Here is a 19,944-nt window from a genome sequence, read left to right on the forward strand (position 1 = left end):
CTATCGCAAGTTGTTTTAATATTATTTGAATTCTAAATTGAATTAATCTTATATTGTAATTCGTGTGCTACTGAGTTATTGATAAGTGATAATTATCATTTGTAATTATTTCATTGTACGAGTTATCTACTCATTTTTATTAATTGAACTTTATTGTAATCTTATATATTCTCCACTTGTAATGGTGGGAATGAGTGAAGCACAAAACGTTGAATCCCTGACAAATCTCCTCGCCTCTCCGACATCAGAAGTGGGATCGTCTCCATCTGGTCCATCACCTGATCAGTGGAATACATTGTTTGAGTTTATGAAGTGTTGTATGCAAAAGCCATTATCGACAAAGAAAAGTGTTGCGTTACCACGATTTAATCCAGAGAGTGCGGGATCGGATTCTGTTGCTTGGTGCTCTGCAGCAGAATTGTGTCTATTAGAAAATCCTCTTCAAGGCAGTGAATTGATATCTGCGCTTAGCAAAGCTTTGGAAGGTTCAGCAGCCGTAGCGGTCCAGGGAACAACAAGGAGAATGGTAGCGTCGAACGCCGTGTGAATCTTTGCACAGTTGCAGCCCCTACTGGTATTCTAAACCATCTTGGTGAGTCGCTTCCATATTGTTTTGATTCAGGAGCGGAATGCTCATTAATAAAGGAATCGATAGCGATTAAGTTTTCTGGACGTAGAATTAATGAATTAATAATTTTGAAAGGCATCGGAAATGTTGTAGTAAATTGTAGCATGCAAATTTTATCTATTGTGATTATGGATTTGTTTACATTAGAGATTCTTTTTCACGTTGTCCCAGATGAATATTTGAGTTATAATATTTTAATTGGTCGAGAAATTTTGAGCTTGGGTTTTGAAGTAAATATTTCTCAAAATAATTTTAAAATCTGTAAATCTAAAGTAGTAAATGAATGTAGTAAATTCGAAATTATAAATTTTTATAATTGCAGATACGATAGAAGAAGCGTTTGAAAGACTTCGAGTGGTATTTAAAATTCTTATAGATGCGGGATTCTCATTTAATTTTTCAAAATGTTCTTTTCTCAAAACATCTGTTTCATACCTTGGGTATGAGATTCAAGAAGGACAAGTTCGTCCAAACCGTCGTAAAATAAACTCTTTAACAATGTTACCCGCTCCAAGGACCGTTACTCAGCTTAGACAGTTTATTGGCCTTGCATCTTATTTCCGACGGTTTGTCCCTAAGTTTTCACAAATCATGAAACCATTATATGCTCTTACCTCAGGTAAAAAATATATTGAGTGGACTGAGACACATGAAAACGCCCGACAAAAAGTAATTCATACTTTGACCAACGAACCCGTCTTAATTATCTTTGACCCGGATTACCCTATAGAACTGCATACCGATGGGTACGGAGCAATACTCATGCATAAAGTAGACGGTAAAAATAAAGTTATTGAATACTTTAGTAAAAGGACAAGCCCAGCCGAGTCCAGGTATCATTCTTACGAACTCGAAACTATGGCTGTTGTTAAATCTATTAAACCTTTTCGGCATTACTTGCATGGACGACAATTTACTGTTGTAACTGATTGTAATTCATTGAAATCTTCTCAAAATAAGATTGATCTTAATGATAGAGTCCATAGGTGGTGGGCTTATTTACAGGCTTTTCAGTTCGATATAGTTTATAGAGAAGGCAAACGTATGTCGCACGCGGATTTCTTCTCTCGAAACCCTTTGTCCGATTTACCAAAACAGGTTAATAAGTTTAAAATAGGAGATCACGTTTTGATTAAGAACGAAGAACGTAATCAAACGAAACTCGATAGGAAATTTAGAGGTCCATTCGTAGTAACAGAATTACTTGATACCGACAGGTACACACTAAAATCTTTAAGTAGTAGTAGAAGTTATAAGTATAGTCATGATAAGTTGAGAGAAATGCCTGAGAATTATATTCCTAATGAGTTGGATGTTTCCTCGGACAATGAAAGTTGTGCCGAGGAGACTGTTGATGTTGGTCCTGAAACAGGGACTATGGTTTAAAAAGAGACCACCAATGACGCAATGCACTAATGGCTGGCAGCAGGTCGTGGACCTGGAATTTTTATTTTTCGCACATGCATCAGTGTGTAGTCGTAACTGCAAACTAAATTAGTGGCTAATGTTAGTTTGATCAGGGCGCGATGGGCACCTGATGATGTGTCGGGCAGGTAGTTGTGGCAACTACAGAATATGTATGATACTGTATGTGGCATACAGGGTAGCCTAGAGATAGTGCAGAGGTCTATTGGTGGAGGAAATAAGACTGTTGATGTTGGTCCTGAAACAGGGACTATGGTTTAAAAAGAGACCACCAATGACGCAATGCACTAATGGCTGGCAGCAGGTCGTGGACCTGGAATTTTTATTTTTCGCACATGCATCAGTGTGTAGTCGTAACTGCAAACTAAATTAGTGGCTAATGTTAGTTTGATCAGGGCGCGATGGGCACCTGATGATGTGTCGGGCAGGTAGTTGTGGCAACTACAGAATATGTATGATACTGTATGTGGCATACAGGGTAGCCTAGAGATAGTGCAGAGGTCTATTGGTGGAGGAAATAAAATCTTATTTGACAGTTAACTGATAAGGAATAATGATTGATGGCTTTTCGATCTCTTGAGTACTGTACGATGACTATTTAGGATAATGAATAATTAATGGATTTCTGTTACTCGAGAGGACTTCTGAATCTATCTTTTGTACTTTTAACTATTGTAAAATGCTTTATAATGACCGAGGTCAGTTGAAAACAAAAATTAAAATACCACTGTAACTCAATGTTTTAGATACACCCGAGGGCGTGTGATTGTCAGAATGGCCGTGTCGGAGAATAAAGTACAGTGGAGTATCTTCCGACAAAACGATGAGAATATTCTTTAGAATATCTGTATTTTTAGTAGTTTTAAGAAATGTACCATTACTTGTAATGTTTTGTAAAATAAGGTTTAAATTGTTTTATTGCGGTAGGTTTAGGCCTAGGTAGGCACATGGTTGTCAACGTAGTCGGGATCCCAGGACGATAGGGGTATCATAAAATTAACAAGGAAAAGGAAATATGCAGTAGGTATATTATTTGAGAATATGGAGAAAGGAGAGTCTTGCTTTGGAACCCAGATCGAACAGACGTCCTGGTGGTCGCGAATTCGTTATTTCCCTGAGCCTCGGTCTATCGCAAGTTGTTTTAATATTATTTGAATTCTAAATTGAATTAATCTTATATTGTAATTCGTGTGCTACTGAGTTATTGATAAGTGATAATTATCATTTGTAATTATTTCATTGTACGAGTTATCTACTCATTTTTATTAATTGAACTTTATTGTAATCTTATATATTCTCCACTTGTAATGGTGGGAATGAGTGAAGCACAAAACGTTGAATCCCTGACAAATCTCCTCGCCTCTCCGACATATATATATATATATATATATGTAATGACTTTGATGGATTAAAAAAGTAACAATTTACTTATTTAGAAGACCAATATAATAATAACAGAATGATCATAAACTCAATCTAACAATATAAAAAGTATCTGTAACAAAATAACATAACAGTAATAAAATTCCAACAAAAACAAGTAACAACTATAGGCCTATAACAAGATATAATGACTATAAGGTTATATCAGTAATATAATCTTTATGAAGTTATCAATTACAAATTAGCAATATATTTCCACAATTCAAAACAATAAAAGGAAGACATGTGATAATGGATGACTTTAATGCAACAATAATAATAATAATAATATATATTTACCTGAATAAAATAGGTATGTGAAAACTTGTATTGTATAGTTCTTTTCATGACACTTCTAATATGCCGTTATATGATTTTAAACACCTACAGTATAGCCAGATTAAAAATAAACGCTATTAGAAACCTATGAAAACGTGTACCCCGTTGGGCACATGACGCACTTTACTTATGGGCAGAGTGCGCCCCTAAGGGTATATGATGTTGTTTAAAAAAGAGGTTGTGTACCCGTACAGGCAGTCAAGCTCGATCGGATCCTAGATGCAGCCCAACAGGTTTTTGAGGCAGTGTGACGAGCAGAAGTCCACAGTCATTTTTCACATCATGTGATCCTTCTCGTTACATTGGAAATGAAAAACGCTTTGAACTCTGTACGGTGGAGCGATTTATGTTTCAAGCCCTGGAGCATTCATTCCAAGTACCTTGCCTTGACACCTCATTAGAATAGTGGACACATACCTGAAGAACCGCAGTCTCATCTAAAAGACTGCGGCAGGCTAGTGTAGAACCACGATCACAGGACGCAGGGGTCGATCCTTAGCCCCGACCTTTGGAATGCCATCTACGACGGCCTGCTGAGGCAGAAATGCCACAGATGGCCTCGATTGAATACGCTGACTTGTGCTACTTATTATTGCAGACCGTGGCGTGGAGCACGCCCAACTGAGGTTCAGCCAAGTGATGCACAGGGTCAATGCCTGGATAGATGATCATGGGTTGTTTCTAGCCCTCACCAAGATAGATATTGTGATTCTAAAGAAGAAGCTTATTGACGCTCTCCTCTGTTGTGTGTTCTTAGCCATCAGCCAATAAGAGGTGGTTGAGGTTTTTTCATCAGATTTTTTACTAAGTGAATGATTATTCCAGAGCAGATACACATTCCCAGGGACATTAGACTGCAATAGAATCTGCAAAATCATTCATGGACGGCGTTCCAATAGTCATCCAACTTTACTAGTCTTCATGAAAATGAATAGAAAAAAACAAAAAAGTTAGACAATTTACACCTAATTCTTGAAAACTGTTGTTACAAAATTAATTGTTTTTTTTAAAATAAATATTTTATTCTTCCTTTGATTATTGTGTATTATTGTGTATTATTGCATAGCAATCCCTCTCTCATAACTACCCTTCCCCCCATGAAAGAAGTTAAATTCAGAAGGCTGCCCCCCTTCTGTTTGAGCTGTATATGCCCCTGGTAACAAAAGCTTAAAAAATTTACTGAGCTTAAAAACACACTGAAAATGTATTTCATTAGCACATCTAATTATTACTCTGTAGAGCAGTATCTAAAACCAAAGTAAATATAATTATCATTTTTCTGTTAGCTGATTAGCACAATGAAACACAACAAACAACAACAATTTTAATGGCTTTCTTTTAAATGGTGTAAAGAATTTTTGTTACAGAAGATATTTTTAAAGCTAACATCATACCAAGTCAACTGTAGTACATAGATTAAATAAATAATTCATTATATATTAATTAAATCTCCCCATTTTAAGATGGGCAACATTAATAAAAGTTGTGCTTAGGTCCGTACTTAAGTCTACTGATAAATTAGCTAAAAAAATATATCTTCTGCCTGAAAACATTCCGTATAATTTGAAAATAAAATGTTACAAATTTTTTATTGTGTGCGATTACAGTATTGTTGTATTGTGTTTTTATATTATTTTAAATTTGTTCTTAAAGTGGAGAATTGAATAATTATAAATTCTTTATTTGCCTAGAGATGTTTCAATTTACGGTTCGAAGAAAACTCTGCATGAACCGTGTAAATATAAACGACTGTGATATTGTTATGTGCTGTTGCATGTTGAATTGCGTAAATTTATGTATTTATTTATAAATATCAAAATGGTTTTTTATTTTTTAAGAAAATTTATAGTAGATAATTATTATTACTTAAAAAAAAGAAAGAAAATTGCTTGTTTCAGCTTTTTTTAAACGTTCTATTTCAAGAATTACATTCTTTAGAAACGATTAAAATGTGAAACTGCAGTATTTGTTAGTTTTCGTTTCTTCGATGTATCACTATCGTTATGATCGAGTTATCGTAAATTTTAACCTAACTTGCTTCACGGTAATCGAGGTGTGAGCTGTGCTCGTGTAAAGGTTATGTTTTTATGCGTGAGATTAATTTGTTTATGATTTTATTTTGTAAGTATATTTAAATTATAGCGATGTCTGAGGCGTTGATACTGGCCTTTTCTTTAATGAACACCGGATCTGTGCTGTTTTTAATTGTGTATTTTGTATCCTTGTAACTTAATTAAGTTATGTATTTTAACTATTTTCCTGTAGATCATTACTTTTTATTTTTGTTTATATACCAAATATAACATGTAAGTTTTACAATTTTTTCTAATTACTTTAATCTTCATTTTTATCAACAACCTAGCTGGTTTGATGTGCTTCTACATTACTTTTTACTGTGTATTAGTATAATTTGAGCATATTTATTACGTATGAGTCAGTTATTTACTTTCACACTTGCATTTAACGCTTAAATCAGAAAGATATCTCGGATCTCATATATTTTTTTTAGAGATGACCTCTTGAATAGTCCCCACCAAAACAGTTGCTGTTAACTTAATTTGCATTATAGTTTAGTTTTTTTTAATAACATCTTTATTTATACTTATATTAATTATTTTGTTGGTATTTGGTATTTCAGATGTTAAAAAACTGGTCTTGTTATAATGAACAAAATTAAAAATAAGTTGTTTCTTGAAAAACCTAGTGACACTCAAATTTGTTATCCTGGTAATTTTAAGTTTTAGTTATATTGCTTTTTTAATTATTACTACTGCATCTTTTGTATTCTTTCATTTTTTTGTTAATACATGCTGTTTGTTTACTTGAAAATTTCAGTGTAGTTGCAGAAGGAAACTAAAAGTAATTATTATTTGTTATCTGTGATAGTTATTGTTACCGACTTAATGTAAGATAGCACATTGATTGAAAAAACAATAAAAAATTCTGGGTGTTATATGATGAAGTATTTCAATGTATTGAATCAGTGAAAGATTTCTTTTATTACTTCCTTGCAACCCTTTTGTGGAGTATAATTTTTTAAATTAATCCTTGTGTATCACGCCTCGCAACACTTCTAATGAAGGAAATGCATAATATCATTGATAAGATCACCTAGAAGAATATATTCATGTATTTAGATTGGTTCTAACATTTCTTTTAATTGATATATATATATATAATATAAACTTTGCTATTTTTTTATGATGTGTGCTCCACCTTTTTATTAAATTGTTTTTTTCATAATATTATTTAATGAGGTCAGAAGTAACAACTTTTAACCACTAATAAAACTATTAAAAAAAAAAATGAAAAATAAATTAACAAACATGTGCATTCTATATAATTTATTTCTTTTGAAGTGGATATTTTATATGAATAATAGATAATAATTTAAAAGATAAAATTAGCTCCATTAGTTCAGGTATTCAAATGCTGAATCCCACAATATTTATGCTCTAGATTATTATTTTCTTTTTTTATTTATTGTTATCAATTGTGAAAGAATGAAAACTACATGTTTCAACTTAATGTTTACAATTTGAACTATTGAATAATAATTAGAAACAGGAGATAATACATAGATACTTTTTAAAATAACTTTGAGTGGTTGTATCACATGACTCGGAGACATATACAAGCTGCGCAGTGAATAAATAAATATTTTATCAATTTCCGAGTGATCTGTCTCATTATTTCAATCCCTATGTACAGTTATTGGATGGTCTGCAGATCATGGCTTTCACTTAACTTTACTTCTTTACTGCTCCAACTCAAAAAACATTCTCCTCCTTGGTCGTTTTTTTGATGCTCCTAATGCAATCTAACCATCCTTTTCTTTGTACTGTAGATCTTTGTCATATTATGTTTAGATTAAAAATTAATTTTGATACTATAACAATTTGCATTTTCTTTAAGCAGCTAATTTTCTTTAAATCATCTTGCTTTGCCAAATCATTTTGGACATTAAACATTTTTTTTTTAAAAACGACAAGTTACATTGTGTTATAACTGTAAACGATTAAAATATTGTGACACTTCTTTTGTCATAACTGCAGTTATTAGTTTCATGTTTTTAAAAAAAAATAAGGGCCGTTGCTTTTTCTTTGTATTACTACTTTTAAATGGTTTGTTTCATCTGTTAAACAATGTGTAAATGTAAAACAAAAGTTAATTACTGTTAATTTTTATTACATTTTAATTGAATTGTGTACTTATGATTTAGTTGAATGTATTATATTGTTAGTTAGTTATTCAGTTTTGTTAATTTCATATGATTTTATTTTTTGAATATAATAGAATAAAGTTTGTTTTCTCATATTTTATGAGTTTTCTTCTTCTTTCTTGTATCCAGTTAGCTCATACTTTTTTTGGGAGAGGATTTTTACCAGAATCCTTTAATATTATTTTATAATTTTTCCCTATTTTTAATATCTCGCATGTTATTTGTTCTTTTAAATCTAGAGGTTTTTGCAGACCATTTTAGTTCCATTTTTTATTTGTGAAGTGATCAAATATTTTATTTTGTTAATCTATTATTATTCATTCTATAAGGGTGCCCTTAAAATTGAAGATTTTCCTTTAGAGAATTTTTCAGTTTGTTCATATTGTTTTAAATCAGGTTGTATTTTCCAGCCTTCTTCGCTTTTTGTAGGTGGAATGGTTTTATGTAAAATTCTTCTTTAGTAATTGTCTATTTTTTCTACTAAACCTTAAATAAATAGATAAGCATTCAGAGGCGTATAAACTTGGTTTTTATATTGTTTGGTTTAATTTTGCATTTCTAGATAAGGATTTTTTGTTTTATTAAAGTTTTTAATTAATGGATAGACTTTATTAAATCTTTTTATTATTATTGTTACATTGAGAGTAAAAATGAGAGATCTGTAGATCTCTCATTTTTAATCCATTTTGTTCTATTACTTCAATAAGATATTTGAATTGATTGACTTTTATATTTCATTTTTAAAAGTTTTATTGCAATTTTAAATATATTTTGTTTTTTCACTGGAAATTTATAGATCTATTCTGATAGTGATTTTATTGTAGATTTCTGTTTGTTTTTGCATTGATTCTAAATCTTTTGTTAAGAAGGCTAAATCATTTGCAAAAACTTAGCATTCTACTCGTATTTCTAAATTTTGTATCCTAAGAAGATTTTGTTAATTTTTGAGGTTTTTAGTTTTTTTTATTCTCTTATTTTTTTTTTAACTCTGTTAAATAGAATTGATGAGAGAGAGGCTTTCTCATCTCCCTGCCAAACATGTGTACTTATCAGGAAAATAGTTAAAGATTTCTCTTATGAATTCTACTTGTACTGTAAGATTTTATTATTATTATTGTCTCGCCATATTTTAATTTATAAACTGCTGTATTTTGGTTTTAGAGAAACTTATATAAAATGAGTTTCTTCTTATCTGGGTGGTAGATCTTTCTGTGTGCATTTTGGTGGTGATATTTCAGAATCTTACTTGATGAAATCTGCTGTTCCTCAAGATTAATCTTGGACCTCTATTTTTGTGTTATATTTGTTTATATGTTAATTGTGGAATTCAGCAGTATGCTGATGACTTAAAACTTTATGAGGAGATCAAGACAGAGTCAAATCAACAAATTTTACAAAGCAGTAATTATCGAATGAATGCCACTAAATTAAAAAAAAAATAAAATTCATATCCTTTACAAGGAAAACTAATCCTGTGTGTTATGATTATATTATCTCTGGGGAAACAATAAGCAAAGTAGTTGAAACCAAGGATCTTGGTATTTTCCTTGACAGCAGGTTACTACTAGTCAGTCATGTGGAGTCTATAAGTAGCAATTTCTTTTAGAAGAAATTTGGAATTGGACAAAAGTTATTCAAAATCCTAACACCTGCATCTTACTGTATAAGGCACTAGTAAGAAGCCATCTTGAGTATTCCACCTGTACTTGGAACCGTAAGCAACTTTTCTGGTAGGAATTGATCGAAGGTGTCTGGAACAAATTTGTATCATGGCTTTGCTGAAAGTGGATCTTTCTGAGTTAACTGTGACCAAGCTCTAGCATTGATTTGATATTCCTGCTTTGGCCTTGAGAAGAGAAACATTTGATATTATGCTACTTCATAGATTTCTGCATGATGGGCGTCCCCATTGTGTTGACGTCAGCATAAAAGTTCCCAACAGATCAACGTTAGTCCATCAATTATTCCACCCAAAATGGAATTCATAGTTGTCACCTTTTGAAAGGTGTATGGAGGAAAAGTGATATTGAAGTTGATCTCTGGAGCTACTGTGATGATAAAATATTTAAAAATTACTTGCATGCTAGTCTTCACCTGCAGCTGCTGTAGAAGGAAAAAGAGAAGAAAAAGATAATAAAATTTATATTTTTCTCTACTTTCTTATACATTTAAAGCATACACACAATATACAAAGGCTGTTTCGCTATTCTGTTGCGTTTCCTTTTCCCCCCTAAGTTTTGTTTGGAGGTTAGGGGTTCAATAGTAGTGGAGGTGGAGGAGAATGTAAATTATAAAAAAAAGAAGATTTTTATACTACTTTATATACTATATAATACTTTATAATACTAGTAGATAATAATAATATATTACATAAATACTATTTTATTGGTAAAGCAGGCATTTCTTTTGTCACAGAAGGTGATGTCATTAAAGCTACTGCAGCGCTCAGGCCACATACTGCGGCTGGCATTGATCGAATCCCTCCATTTATATTGAAAGGGACTGCAGAAATCATTTCTCTATGCCTTGCTTTCATATATAATCTCACTTTAAAATTTCCTGTTTTCCCAGATTGCTGGAAAACTGTGCTGGTATCACAGTTCGGAAAAGAGATGACTTATGTGATAATGTGATATAAAAAATTATAACCAATCTCTGTGCTGAATTCAATTGCAAAGATTTTTGAGAAAATTTTTTACAAGTAGCTTTATGGGATTCTACACAATGCTATTGATCCATGCCAACATGGTTTTATGGCTCAAAGCTCTATGGCCATAGATTTGAATGAGGTGATGTCATTTGTAGCCTCTGAAGTTGAAAATAGAGGACAGGTTGACATTAAATAAAAAGTAATTGATTTTAAGAAAGTAATTTTCATTGTGCCTCACAACATAACGTTGTCCGCATATGGAGTTACTGATGCTGTGCTAATATGGTTACATTATTACCTAACCAGTAGGTCTTTCCAAGTCAAGATCACAGGAAGAGCTTCTAAATGATATGTTGCAACATCTGGGGTTTTGTAAAGCTTACATCTTGCATCATTGTTATTTAATGTTTTTTAACAATTCTGAGAAAGGCATCAGTCTAACATCTTGCTAGTTACTGACAACCTCAAACTTCTTGCAATGTTGAATAATTATGATGATTTTGTTGTTCTGCAAACAGACATTTTACACAATTGGTCTAATACAAATTGTACACCATTAAATTTAGACAAAATTGACATTTTTAACGTTTTCATGAAAAATCACTGGCCAACTATCAATATAAGATCTCTTATAAAAGCATAAATCACGAGGAAGTAGTATGTAATTTGGGTGTACATATTGATAGGAAGTTACATTTTACTAACCACGTTGACAAAATTGTTACCAAATCAATAAGACACCTTGAGCTGTTGCTTTGGATTGATCGCAATTTCCAAACAGTAAACACTATCTTACACGTATATCTCACCATTTTTGATTATTCTTGAATCCTGCTACATGATTTGGAATTACAAGAAGGATGATACCAGTGAAAATTGAAGAGAAGACTGTTTTCCAAAATGCATTATCGTGGCTTACTGAACATTTTCCATCCTACGAGGATGATTGCAGATGGTAGAGAATCATGACCCGTATGTCAAAAAGAGGCTTTGGGATGTGATGTTTGCTTCTAAGGCTGTACGGATGTATTGAAATTGATATTTCAAGCATTGGTTATAGGGTGTCTCATGTGCTTACAGAAGATTTAATTAATTTCATTATACCCAGTATAGTCAACTTACTCCTTTGGTAAGATATTTAGCATTGCTTAATATAGTCTGCTATGAATTCTTTCTTTTCTAACAGTGTTGGTGTCTACAAGAAGAGAGTAGAATGATTGATGTTCAATTATATGGAAGAGTTCATTTATAAAATTACCTATTATTTTTATTTTTTTAAATTTTACTATTTGTTATAAAGAATTGATGTGACTTTTTTGTGCTAAGACAATATACCGAGGTATTGCTACTGTAATATTATCCCAAAATCAATTAATATATATATATATATTTTTTTTTTTTGTTATTATATGGTCTGAATTATAATGAGAATTATTAACTGTTTTATCATTTAATTATTCTTAGCTAGGAATATAAGTTTTATAGCTCCTTTCTTGTATGAAACATTGAACTATATCTGTTCCATTGTATTGTAGTATAAACTGTGACTATTCTCAGCAGAATTAGAACTTAATGTTTTTCTGCTACAAAATCAACATTTGAGCTTAAACTATCACTAATGCGCATTTTGATCCATTTTCTTAAATACATTAATACCATGTAATAAAAATGTAGCTCTTATTGTTGACGTCTAAGGATGAAAGAGGTCATCCATATCATTCTTTACTGATACATCTTCAGTAAAGTTTCATGTCAGGTTTGGTGTAAAGCATAATAGTGCCACAGTATATTTCTACATGTTTTGGGAATTGAAGCTTGTTGGTTTTGATAATAGTTGAATGTATAAAGGTCATAATAGTTAACTTAAATTTTTTATTGATGTTAAATGTAGTGCCAGCAGAGATGCGTCCTGAAAGGCAGCCATAACAGAAGTGGATGAAGGGCTTCTACTCAACCCCTCCTTTAAAACTTACATTTAAAATTAACTTAAATCAGCAATTGCGACTCCTCCGGAGAAAGGGGCGCATTGCTCCCTCCATATAGTTAGTGCCCCGTTGTGGTGTATTCCTGCTAGCCTATGAAGCGTTAGCACCGAAAGTGGACGGTCTGAAGGGGAATTACGTCGGGAGGACAGGTTTCATAAGCCTAGCCTTCTGCGGTCGGCCCATAAAATGGGTTTGATAACGCTGGTTTAACCACGGATTGGAATGCAATTAAATCCGTCCTTAAAAACACAAAATATTAAATAAGACAAAACTTGAAAAATTAGACCCGTCACTTAAAATAAAACTTTAAAAACACGCCCGATACAATCATCCAGCAGCAAGGGACTCTGTCCAGGTTCTGCGATCCATAGGGAGAAACTATAAACTCCCGCCAATTTTGCATTCCATTCCATTCCATTCCAAATGTAGTGAAAATTATTTTATATAAAAAGTGTGTGGTGGAAATTTCTCAACAAGATTTGTTCTAAACCTTCCAACTTTTTTTAAATAGTCTGCCAATGCAAAGCTATAGAAATGCTGCTGCATTCTTTGTGACTATGGTAACATCAATTACAACATCATTCTATTGTGATTATTCATTGATTTATAGCCTTTTGTTTATTAGTATGTTTTGTGAAATTCAAGATGACTGAGATATGAGAATGAATCAACATTAAGATTGCTTTTGTTGTAGACTTTTAAAGATTCATGGAATGATTGAACAAATGTATTTTAATCAATAAATGAGCTCTACATATTGCTGAGAGCAGTTAAAGTGATATAAAAAGAGCTGTCAGCTAACAGTTGACCTGTTTTTAGGACAACCTTCAATGTCCAGTGTATATTCATTAATAACAATCATACGGATTATCCAAAATTTCATACTAAAGAAGTGCCTCTTGACAGATATATATATATATATATATATATATATTATTGATAAAGTTAGTTCCATTGATCCAAAAATCTGTTATATCTGTATTTGATTACCAAATTGTAACGAGATTTTTTTTTTCTTGAGATTTGTAATCTTTAAGCAAGACTGATTTTTCTCACTTAAAACATTTTTAATTAGTATTTATTTACCCAAGGAATGAAAAAAAGTTAAATAAGCCCAGATTACATTTAAATACTTCATTTCAATAAAGTAAAAATTAACCAATAATTAGAATACAATAAAATAATAATTTCAGTTATTGAACACGTAAAACACTATTAATTGAAATCAAGGTATCGAGTTCAAAAAGTAAAGTGCTTAGCTTTCAGTGTACATCTAACAGCAGTACTCTTTGATTTTAGTATTATCAGTTATTTTTTTAGCCACAATTTGTTGATATTTCATTATAAACATAATTTGAGCAAATATAAGTAAGATGTAACCGTATTACAATATCACTTTATGAAATTGATATGTAACACTAGTTATATTGAACATTTAAAATCTAAAAATTGTTTTCTGAATAAGAAATCACATAAGCTTTAAGAACTTATATTACAGAAATAGCTGAATTTTTTTTTTGTTTTTAAATATTTTTGATCAAATTTATTTTATGAGAAATCATAATATTTTTTTTTACCATTGTTTTTCTTAATTTATATTGAATTATAGATTATTACCCTGTCAGATTTGGAATGTGATTATTTAAATGCTCAACAGTGCTGTTCGAAATTAAACTTTGTAAGTATAATTTTTACCATTAATTTTTTTGTTTATAATAATAATGTTATTTAAAATAATTTTTTTTTGTGATGACCACATTGTTGAAATAGTGTTAATTATGCCTATCTGTAAGAGTTGGGAGAGGTATTTTTTTAATGAATTATTGAACTGCTGTCTACATAAATAACTAAATATTTTATTCTCTTTAATATTATCAACATAATATTATTTCATTACATAATAATGTATTATATGTAGATCATGCCATAAATAAATAGATTTTTATTACTACGTGGTTAAAAAAATAGGACCTTCCTCAGCATTTGCATGGATGGATCAAGGGAAACTATGATAAAACCTTGATTAGAGCAATATCATAAAGTACAAATTATTTATAAAAAAAAAAAATAGAAGTGATTAGAGTATCTATTAATTATTTAAAATACAAATACCTGAAATAATATTAAGGTAAACTCATGAGGATATTAAATACAAAAAATAACTGTGAGCAAGTGTCAATTCAGAAAGCATTAATGAAAATTATTTGAATACATATTTATGTAAATTTTGAAAAGAAAAAGAAAATCTTTTAATTGTGCATGGTTCCCACAGGTAGTAAAAATCAGGAAATATAAAACTTCGGAAAAGTCAGGAATTCTTAGAAAATCAGTAAAAAATTTCAGAGAATTGCATTTTTGTTGACAAATTAAGATTATGTTAGTTATAATTAATAAATTATTTTTTAAGTAATGCCAAAATATATTTGATATACTTTCCCCATATCGGGAAGTGGTCATCCCCATCACCCAGCTCATTGCAACTATGTGTATCAAGCAGCCATTAACATGTCCTGTTCTTACTTACATTCCCTAATTATTATTTTATATTAATGGAGGAATATTCCAAAGTGCAGTTAATTTTTTCACTGGTGAAATTTTAACAAAAAATTACCATTGAAAAATTTAAAGGTTGTTAAATGTTTTCCTGAAATTTCTCTCAAACCTCCATGGATTTGTTTGTATTTTAGGTAATTAATTGGTTTTAAACGGCATCTAAAAAGACTGTGTTTAATGACTGGTGGTTAGATATAAACTCACACCCAGAATTCAGTTGGTTGAAAAGAAATAGTGTATCGTGTTTTTTGTGATGTATGTAAAAAACATTTTGTTCTTTACCTGGATCTTCTGGTCAGAGTAATAGCATTTCAGCAGCAAATGATACATTTGAATCCTCGACTTCATTTACACAAAGTAACAACACAATTACATCTTTTTGTTATAAAGACGATGTTTCTAAGGTGGAGATTATGTAGGTTCTCAATGTACAAAATAAGTTACGCTTAAGTTCATGTGAAGATAGTGGTGCAACTTTTAAAATTATGTTTCCTGATAGTTGTACAAGGTCAAAATTCCAGCTTGGAGCTACTGAATGCTCTTATGTCATTAATCATTGCCTTGCACCATACTTTGTTGATATTCTGCAAATACATTAGAATAATAATGACAAAATATTTTTCAAGTAAATGTTATTAATGTTTGTTTTCTGTACAAAATAAGGTGTTCTGTTCTAGTTTTCCTTTAAGTTATGATCATACAACCAAGTTTTTTTGTGTGCAAACCAAGTTATTAAATATTGTTTTTTGTTTACTTTGCAAAATAATATAGGCTAGTTTTTGTGAAAAACATTTAGCAATTTTACATGCGAGCCAGTTATTTTAAAAAATTGATTTAGTTAGTTTTTATTTCTTAATCTAAGTTATTTTAATTATCTCATAATGTTCATTTTTATGCAAAAAAAGCTTATTAAATATTGTTTTTTTCTGTACTTTGCAGTGTAATTTACTGAAACAGTTTATCACAAAAAATAGCTTAATTTTAAATGTATATTGTAAAACAAAAATCTTTAAAAAATAAACTTTAAAAATGAATGTAATAATAACTAATAAAAAAAGGTGTGAGTTGGGCAGCTATGAGGATGGTGGAGGCTGCAAAAAGATAAAATATCTTTATATTTTGTGGAGTAAGTGACAATAGCTAACATTGTGAAAGTCAGGAAATTTTTACTAAATTGGTTAGTAAAAGTCGGGAAAAATGAATCTTAAAATTCGATGGATACCTGTTCTTTAAAAAAAATCAACAGGAAGATTTTTCAGCAATTGTTAAAAAATTAGTATCTATTCTTTTTAGGGAAAAATAGTATATTCATAAATACAAACACATGGATAAGTTCCACCGGAATAGAATTCAATACAAGTTTAATCATCAGTTACCCATATAATATCATCTGACCTATTCCAAGTGTTGCAAAATGATCAGGTTGTAAGGAAGTGTAATTTTTTATATTATTCAAAATTCTAGTTCAATTTATTAATTGATTTTTTACTGCCTTTTAGAGTTATTGTGGAATAGACTATCTATCTCAGGCTTTCATATGACGGTGTGACACTTGTAAATACTACAAGCACCACTTGTCACAGTACCTTTAACTGTGAGAAATGATTTTTTAATAAAGTTCCTTTGATATTCAGAGGTCATTTTTAGAGCTGAATATTATCTACATTTATTGGGTTGGGCTTGTTGGAGAATGTAAAGGAAAGTCACTTTACTTCTCACTTTTCGTAAAAAGCTGGACATGTAAAAGCTTTGTATTCTTAAGAATAATTGTGCTATTTTTAGGAGTAACATGTGTAACTCATTTTAGATCACTTATAACTATTAATTTCTGGCATTACAATCAGTATTTTATTGTTCTACAGTTCTTTATACTATGTTTTTGATTTATATGTAATATTTATTAGCTAGTAAATTACAACAATTACTGTCCATAAACTGTTTCTGTCATTATTTTGTTGTGTATATTTCTTAGGAAGAAAGGATTTAGTAATTAATGATAATTTTTGCTAAGTGCAACTCATCGTGGACTGTTTATATTGTATAATTACTGTTATTGGCAGTTTTGAGATTCAGATTAACCTTCAGGCTGCTGGTATCTTGTACATATATACATTTACTTAACTTAACACTATTAATATAAAAAGAAAAATTTATAAAAAAAATTCTATATTGTTACAGTGGATTTTACCAAAGTTTATTGCTCATTTGGCCCTATTGGTGCTTTTTATTCTTTATGGTTTCTGGTACTTGGCAATTGGTAATTTACCAATTGTTTTATGGCTTGGATATGAGTAAGTACAATAGTTTTACTAATTTTATTTATTATTAGATAATAGTTTTGACATTTTTGTAAAAATTTATTTTATATTTTAATACTTAAACTATAAAATTTGTAAAGGAATTTGATTCACTGAAATGTATGTGTTAAATTCATTTAAAATTATTTTATCTTTGATAAAATTAGTGAACAAACACAAAAAAAAGATCTTTATTAATTAAAAAAATATTTTTTGTTACGACAGACTGTTGAAGTGGCTGGCCTCTGTGGCGTGAGTTGTAGCGTCTCGCCCTTTCATTGGAGGTCCTGGGTTTGAATCCCGGTCAGACACAGCATTTTCACATGCTACAAATCATCCATCTCATCCTCTGAAGCAATACCTAACAATGGTCCTAGAGGTTAACTATTGGAGTGGGATGGGGAAAAAAATTTTATAGTGTTTTGAAGGCCTGTTGATGAAGAAAATATACATGCAAAAAACTCCCATTAACATATTTTGTGAAACAAGATATAGCTAAAAAAGAAAATTATATAAAGGCGTTTTTTGAGGAAGTGTAGAATATTAAATAAAAATTTTAGTATCTATCTACCAAGTTAGAAGAAAATCGGTCAACGGGGTCCAGAGTTGTAAGACCAAATACAGGCCAATATACATATGTACATACCCATAAATGTCCATTAGATAAAAATAGATTTTTTGGACCTAGAGGAGCATTGGACTAAACATTTATTTTGCAAATTATTTACAATTTATTTATATCTATTTTTTTTTCTAAATGCCTCCCTAATGCACAAAACTTAAAAAAAGACCAGTTTTTTTTACTGATCTACAAGGGTTATCTCTAAATTAAAAACTGTTGGGAAATTTCTTATCTTAAAGTTGGCCATTCATGGCCACACTAGTAATATATACACTGCATTGTTGTCTGTAAGTTGTCGCATTGTAGTATCTTTGATTACATGTGAGTTACGTTATAAAATTAATAGGAAAATCGATTTTGCCGCTGACTGTGAAGTACATGGAATCATATGTTTTTATAACCATTAAAATGTTAAGCCAGCTGAAATTCATAGGCAATTGGTTGCTGTGTATGATGATAATGAATGAAAGAAATGTCTGGAAATGATGTAAAAGGTGTGGAAATAACAGAATTAAAGTGCATGATGAAGAATGTTTGGAAAGGCTTTCAATAATCACCAAGGACTTGTTGAAACGTGTCGATGATGAAATCAGAAAAGATCGTCTCTTAACGATTTCCAACCTGGCCCTTCTTTTTCCTGATGCTTTAAGAGCTGTTATTGGTCGTATTTTTCACGACCATTTAGGTTTCGGAAAAGTTTGTGCATGTTGGCTACCATGTCTTAACGGAACGTCACAAAAAAATCTGAAATTTTTTACACTGAAACTGTCTTTACTTTTGAGATAACCTCTTGTATATACTTTCTGTTATTGCTATAGCAGTATAGTTTGCTCTAGCCGGAAAAGTAAGAATAATAATTTGTAACAATTGTTAAAAAATAAATTTTATAAAGTTCCTTGCTCAACCTCCCTACAATTCTCTTTATACAGACCAAATGCATGTTAGTAAAAGTATCAACTTAAGATGTAGTTGATTGTGAAGGTCATCTTATTTTATGTTTTTTTTTTTATTTTTCTACGCCAATCCAACCATGTATCCCCTTAAAGTTTAATATTCTAACTTGCAATATTGCTGATGTCTGATTACATTATTTTTTTGGGTTTAATAACTATTTATTCTGTTCAATATTTCGATGCCATTTGAGAGTAACATTAAAAAACCTCAACACTGTAAAGTACATAAAAAATATACATAAATTGACTCCTAACGTACAGATTGACTCCTAATAAAAAATGCATAGAAAGCTTACAGAGAAAAAATAACTTACATAAATATGCACAAATAAGTATTCAGAGAAAGTATTACATAAATTCAAAGTATAAACTGCAATATAGCTTTCTAGACAAAAAACTAACACATGAATTAAAATCACCCAATTGATATTATGATATGTATAGGAATGTATACTATTTCTGCAGGTATGGAAACTTTTTCATTGGGCTAGTAGGATGCAACTTCAATCTAGGATGTAATAGGTTTATAAAAGCATTCTGTTGTAACATGAGTAAACGTTCTACAACCATCTGGTACAAATAAATCTCAAATACACAAATCTAATTTATTATGTATGTAATTTACATATGAAGTATTTTAAATGAATAAATTCAGTTCAAAGCGAAATACTTTTTCAATCCATTATAAATTTGTGAAATAACAAAGAAATTATCAGTAATATTTTTGACGGGAAATAGAGCTTACTATGGAAGGTTGCAAGAGTAAAATGAAAGTGCTTTAACACCCAGTTAAAAAATTTGTCATTTAAGATTTTGTTTGGCTAGTCATTCATAGAATTCAAAATTAA

At 30.6% G+C, this 19,944-nt stretch overlaps 1 protein-coding gene across 2 annotated transcripts in view; it reads left to right on the forward strand.

The window, feature by feature from the left end:
* Window positions 1-5,835: 5,835 nt before the first annotated feature.
* Window positions 5,836-19,944, forward strand: part of cnir (cornichon-like protein) — a 29,979-nt gene continuing 15,870 nt past the window's right edge. Inside the window, exons 1-3 of one of the 2 annotated variants that reach the window (XM_075369549.1) lie at window positions 5,836-6,030; window positions 14,281-14,349; window positions 17,403-17,515. In XM_075369549.1, coding sequence (XP_075225664.1) covers window positions 5,959-6,030; window positions 14,281-14,349; window positions 17,403-17,515 — 254 coding nt within the window. In that variant the 5' untranslated portion in view covers window positions 5,836-5,958. The remainder of the gene's footprint in view (window positions 6,031-14,280; window positions 14,350-17,402; window positions 17,516-19,944) is intronic. The other variant, XM_075369548.1, reaches the window with a different exon arrangement.

The sequence above is a fragment of the Lycorma delicatula genome, chromosome 6, assembly GCF_047948215.1.
Source record: "Lycorma delicatula isolate Av1 chromosome 6, ASM4794821v1, whole genome shotgun sequence".
Taxonomy (NCBI): domain Eukaryota; kingdom Metazoa; phylum Arthropoda; class Insecta; order Hemiptera; family Fulgoridae; genus Lycorma; species Lycorma delicatula.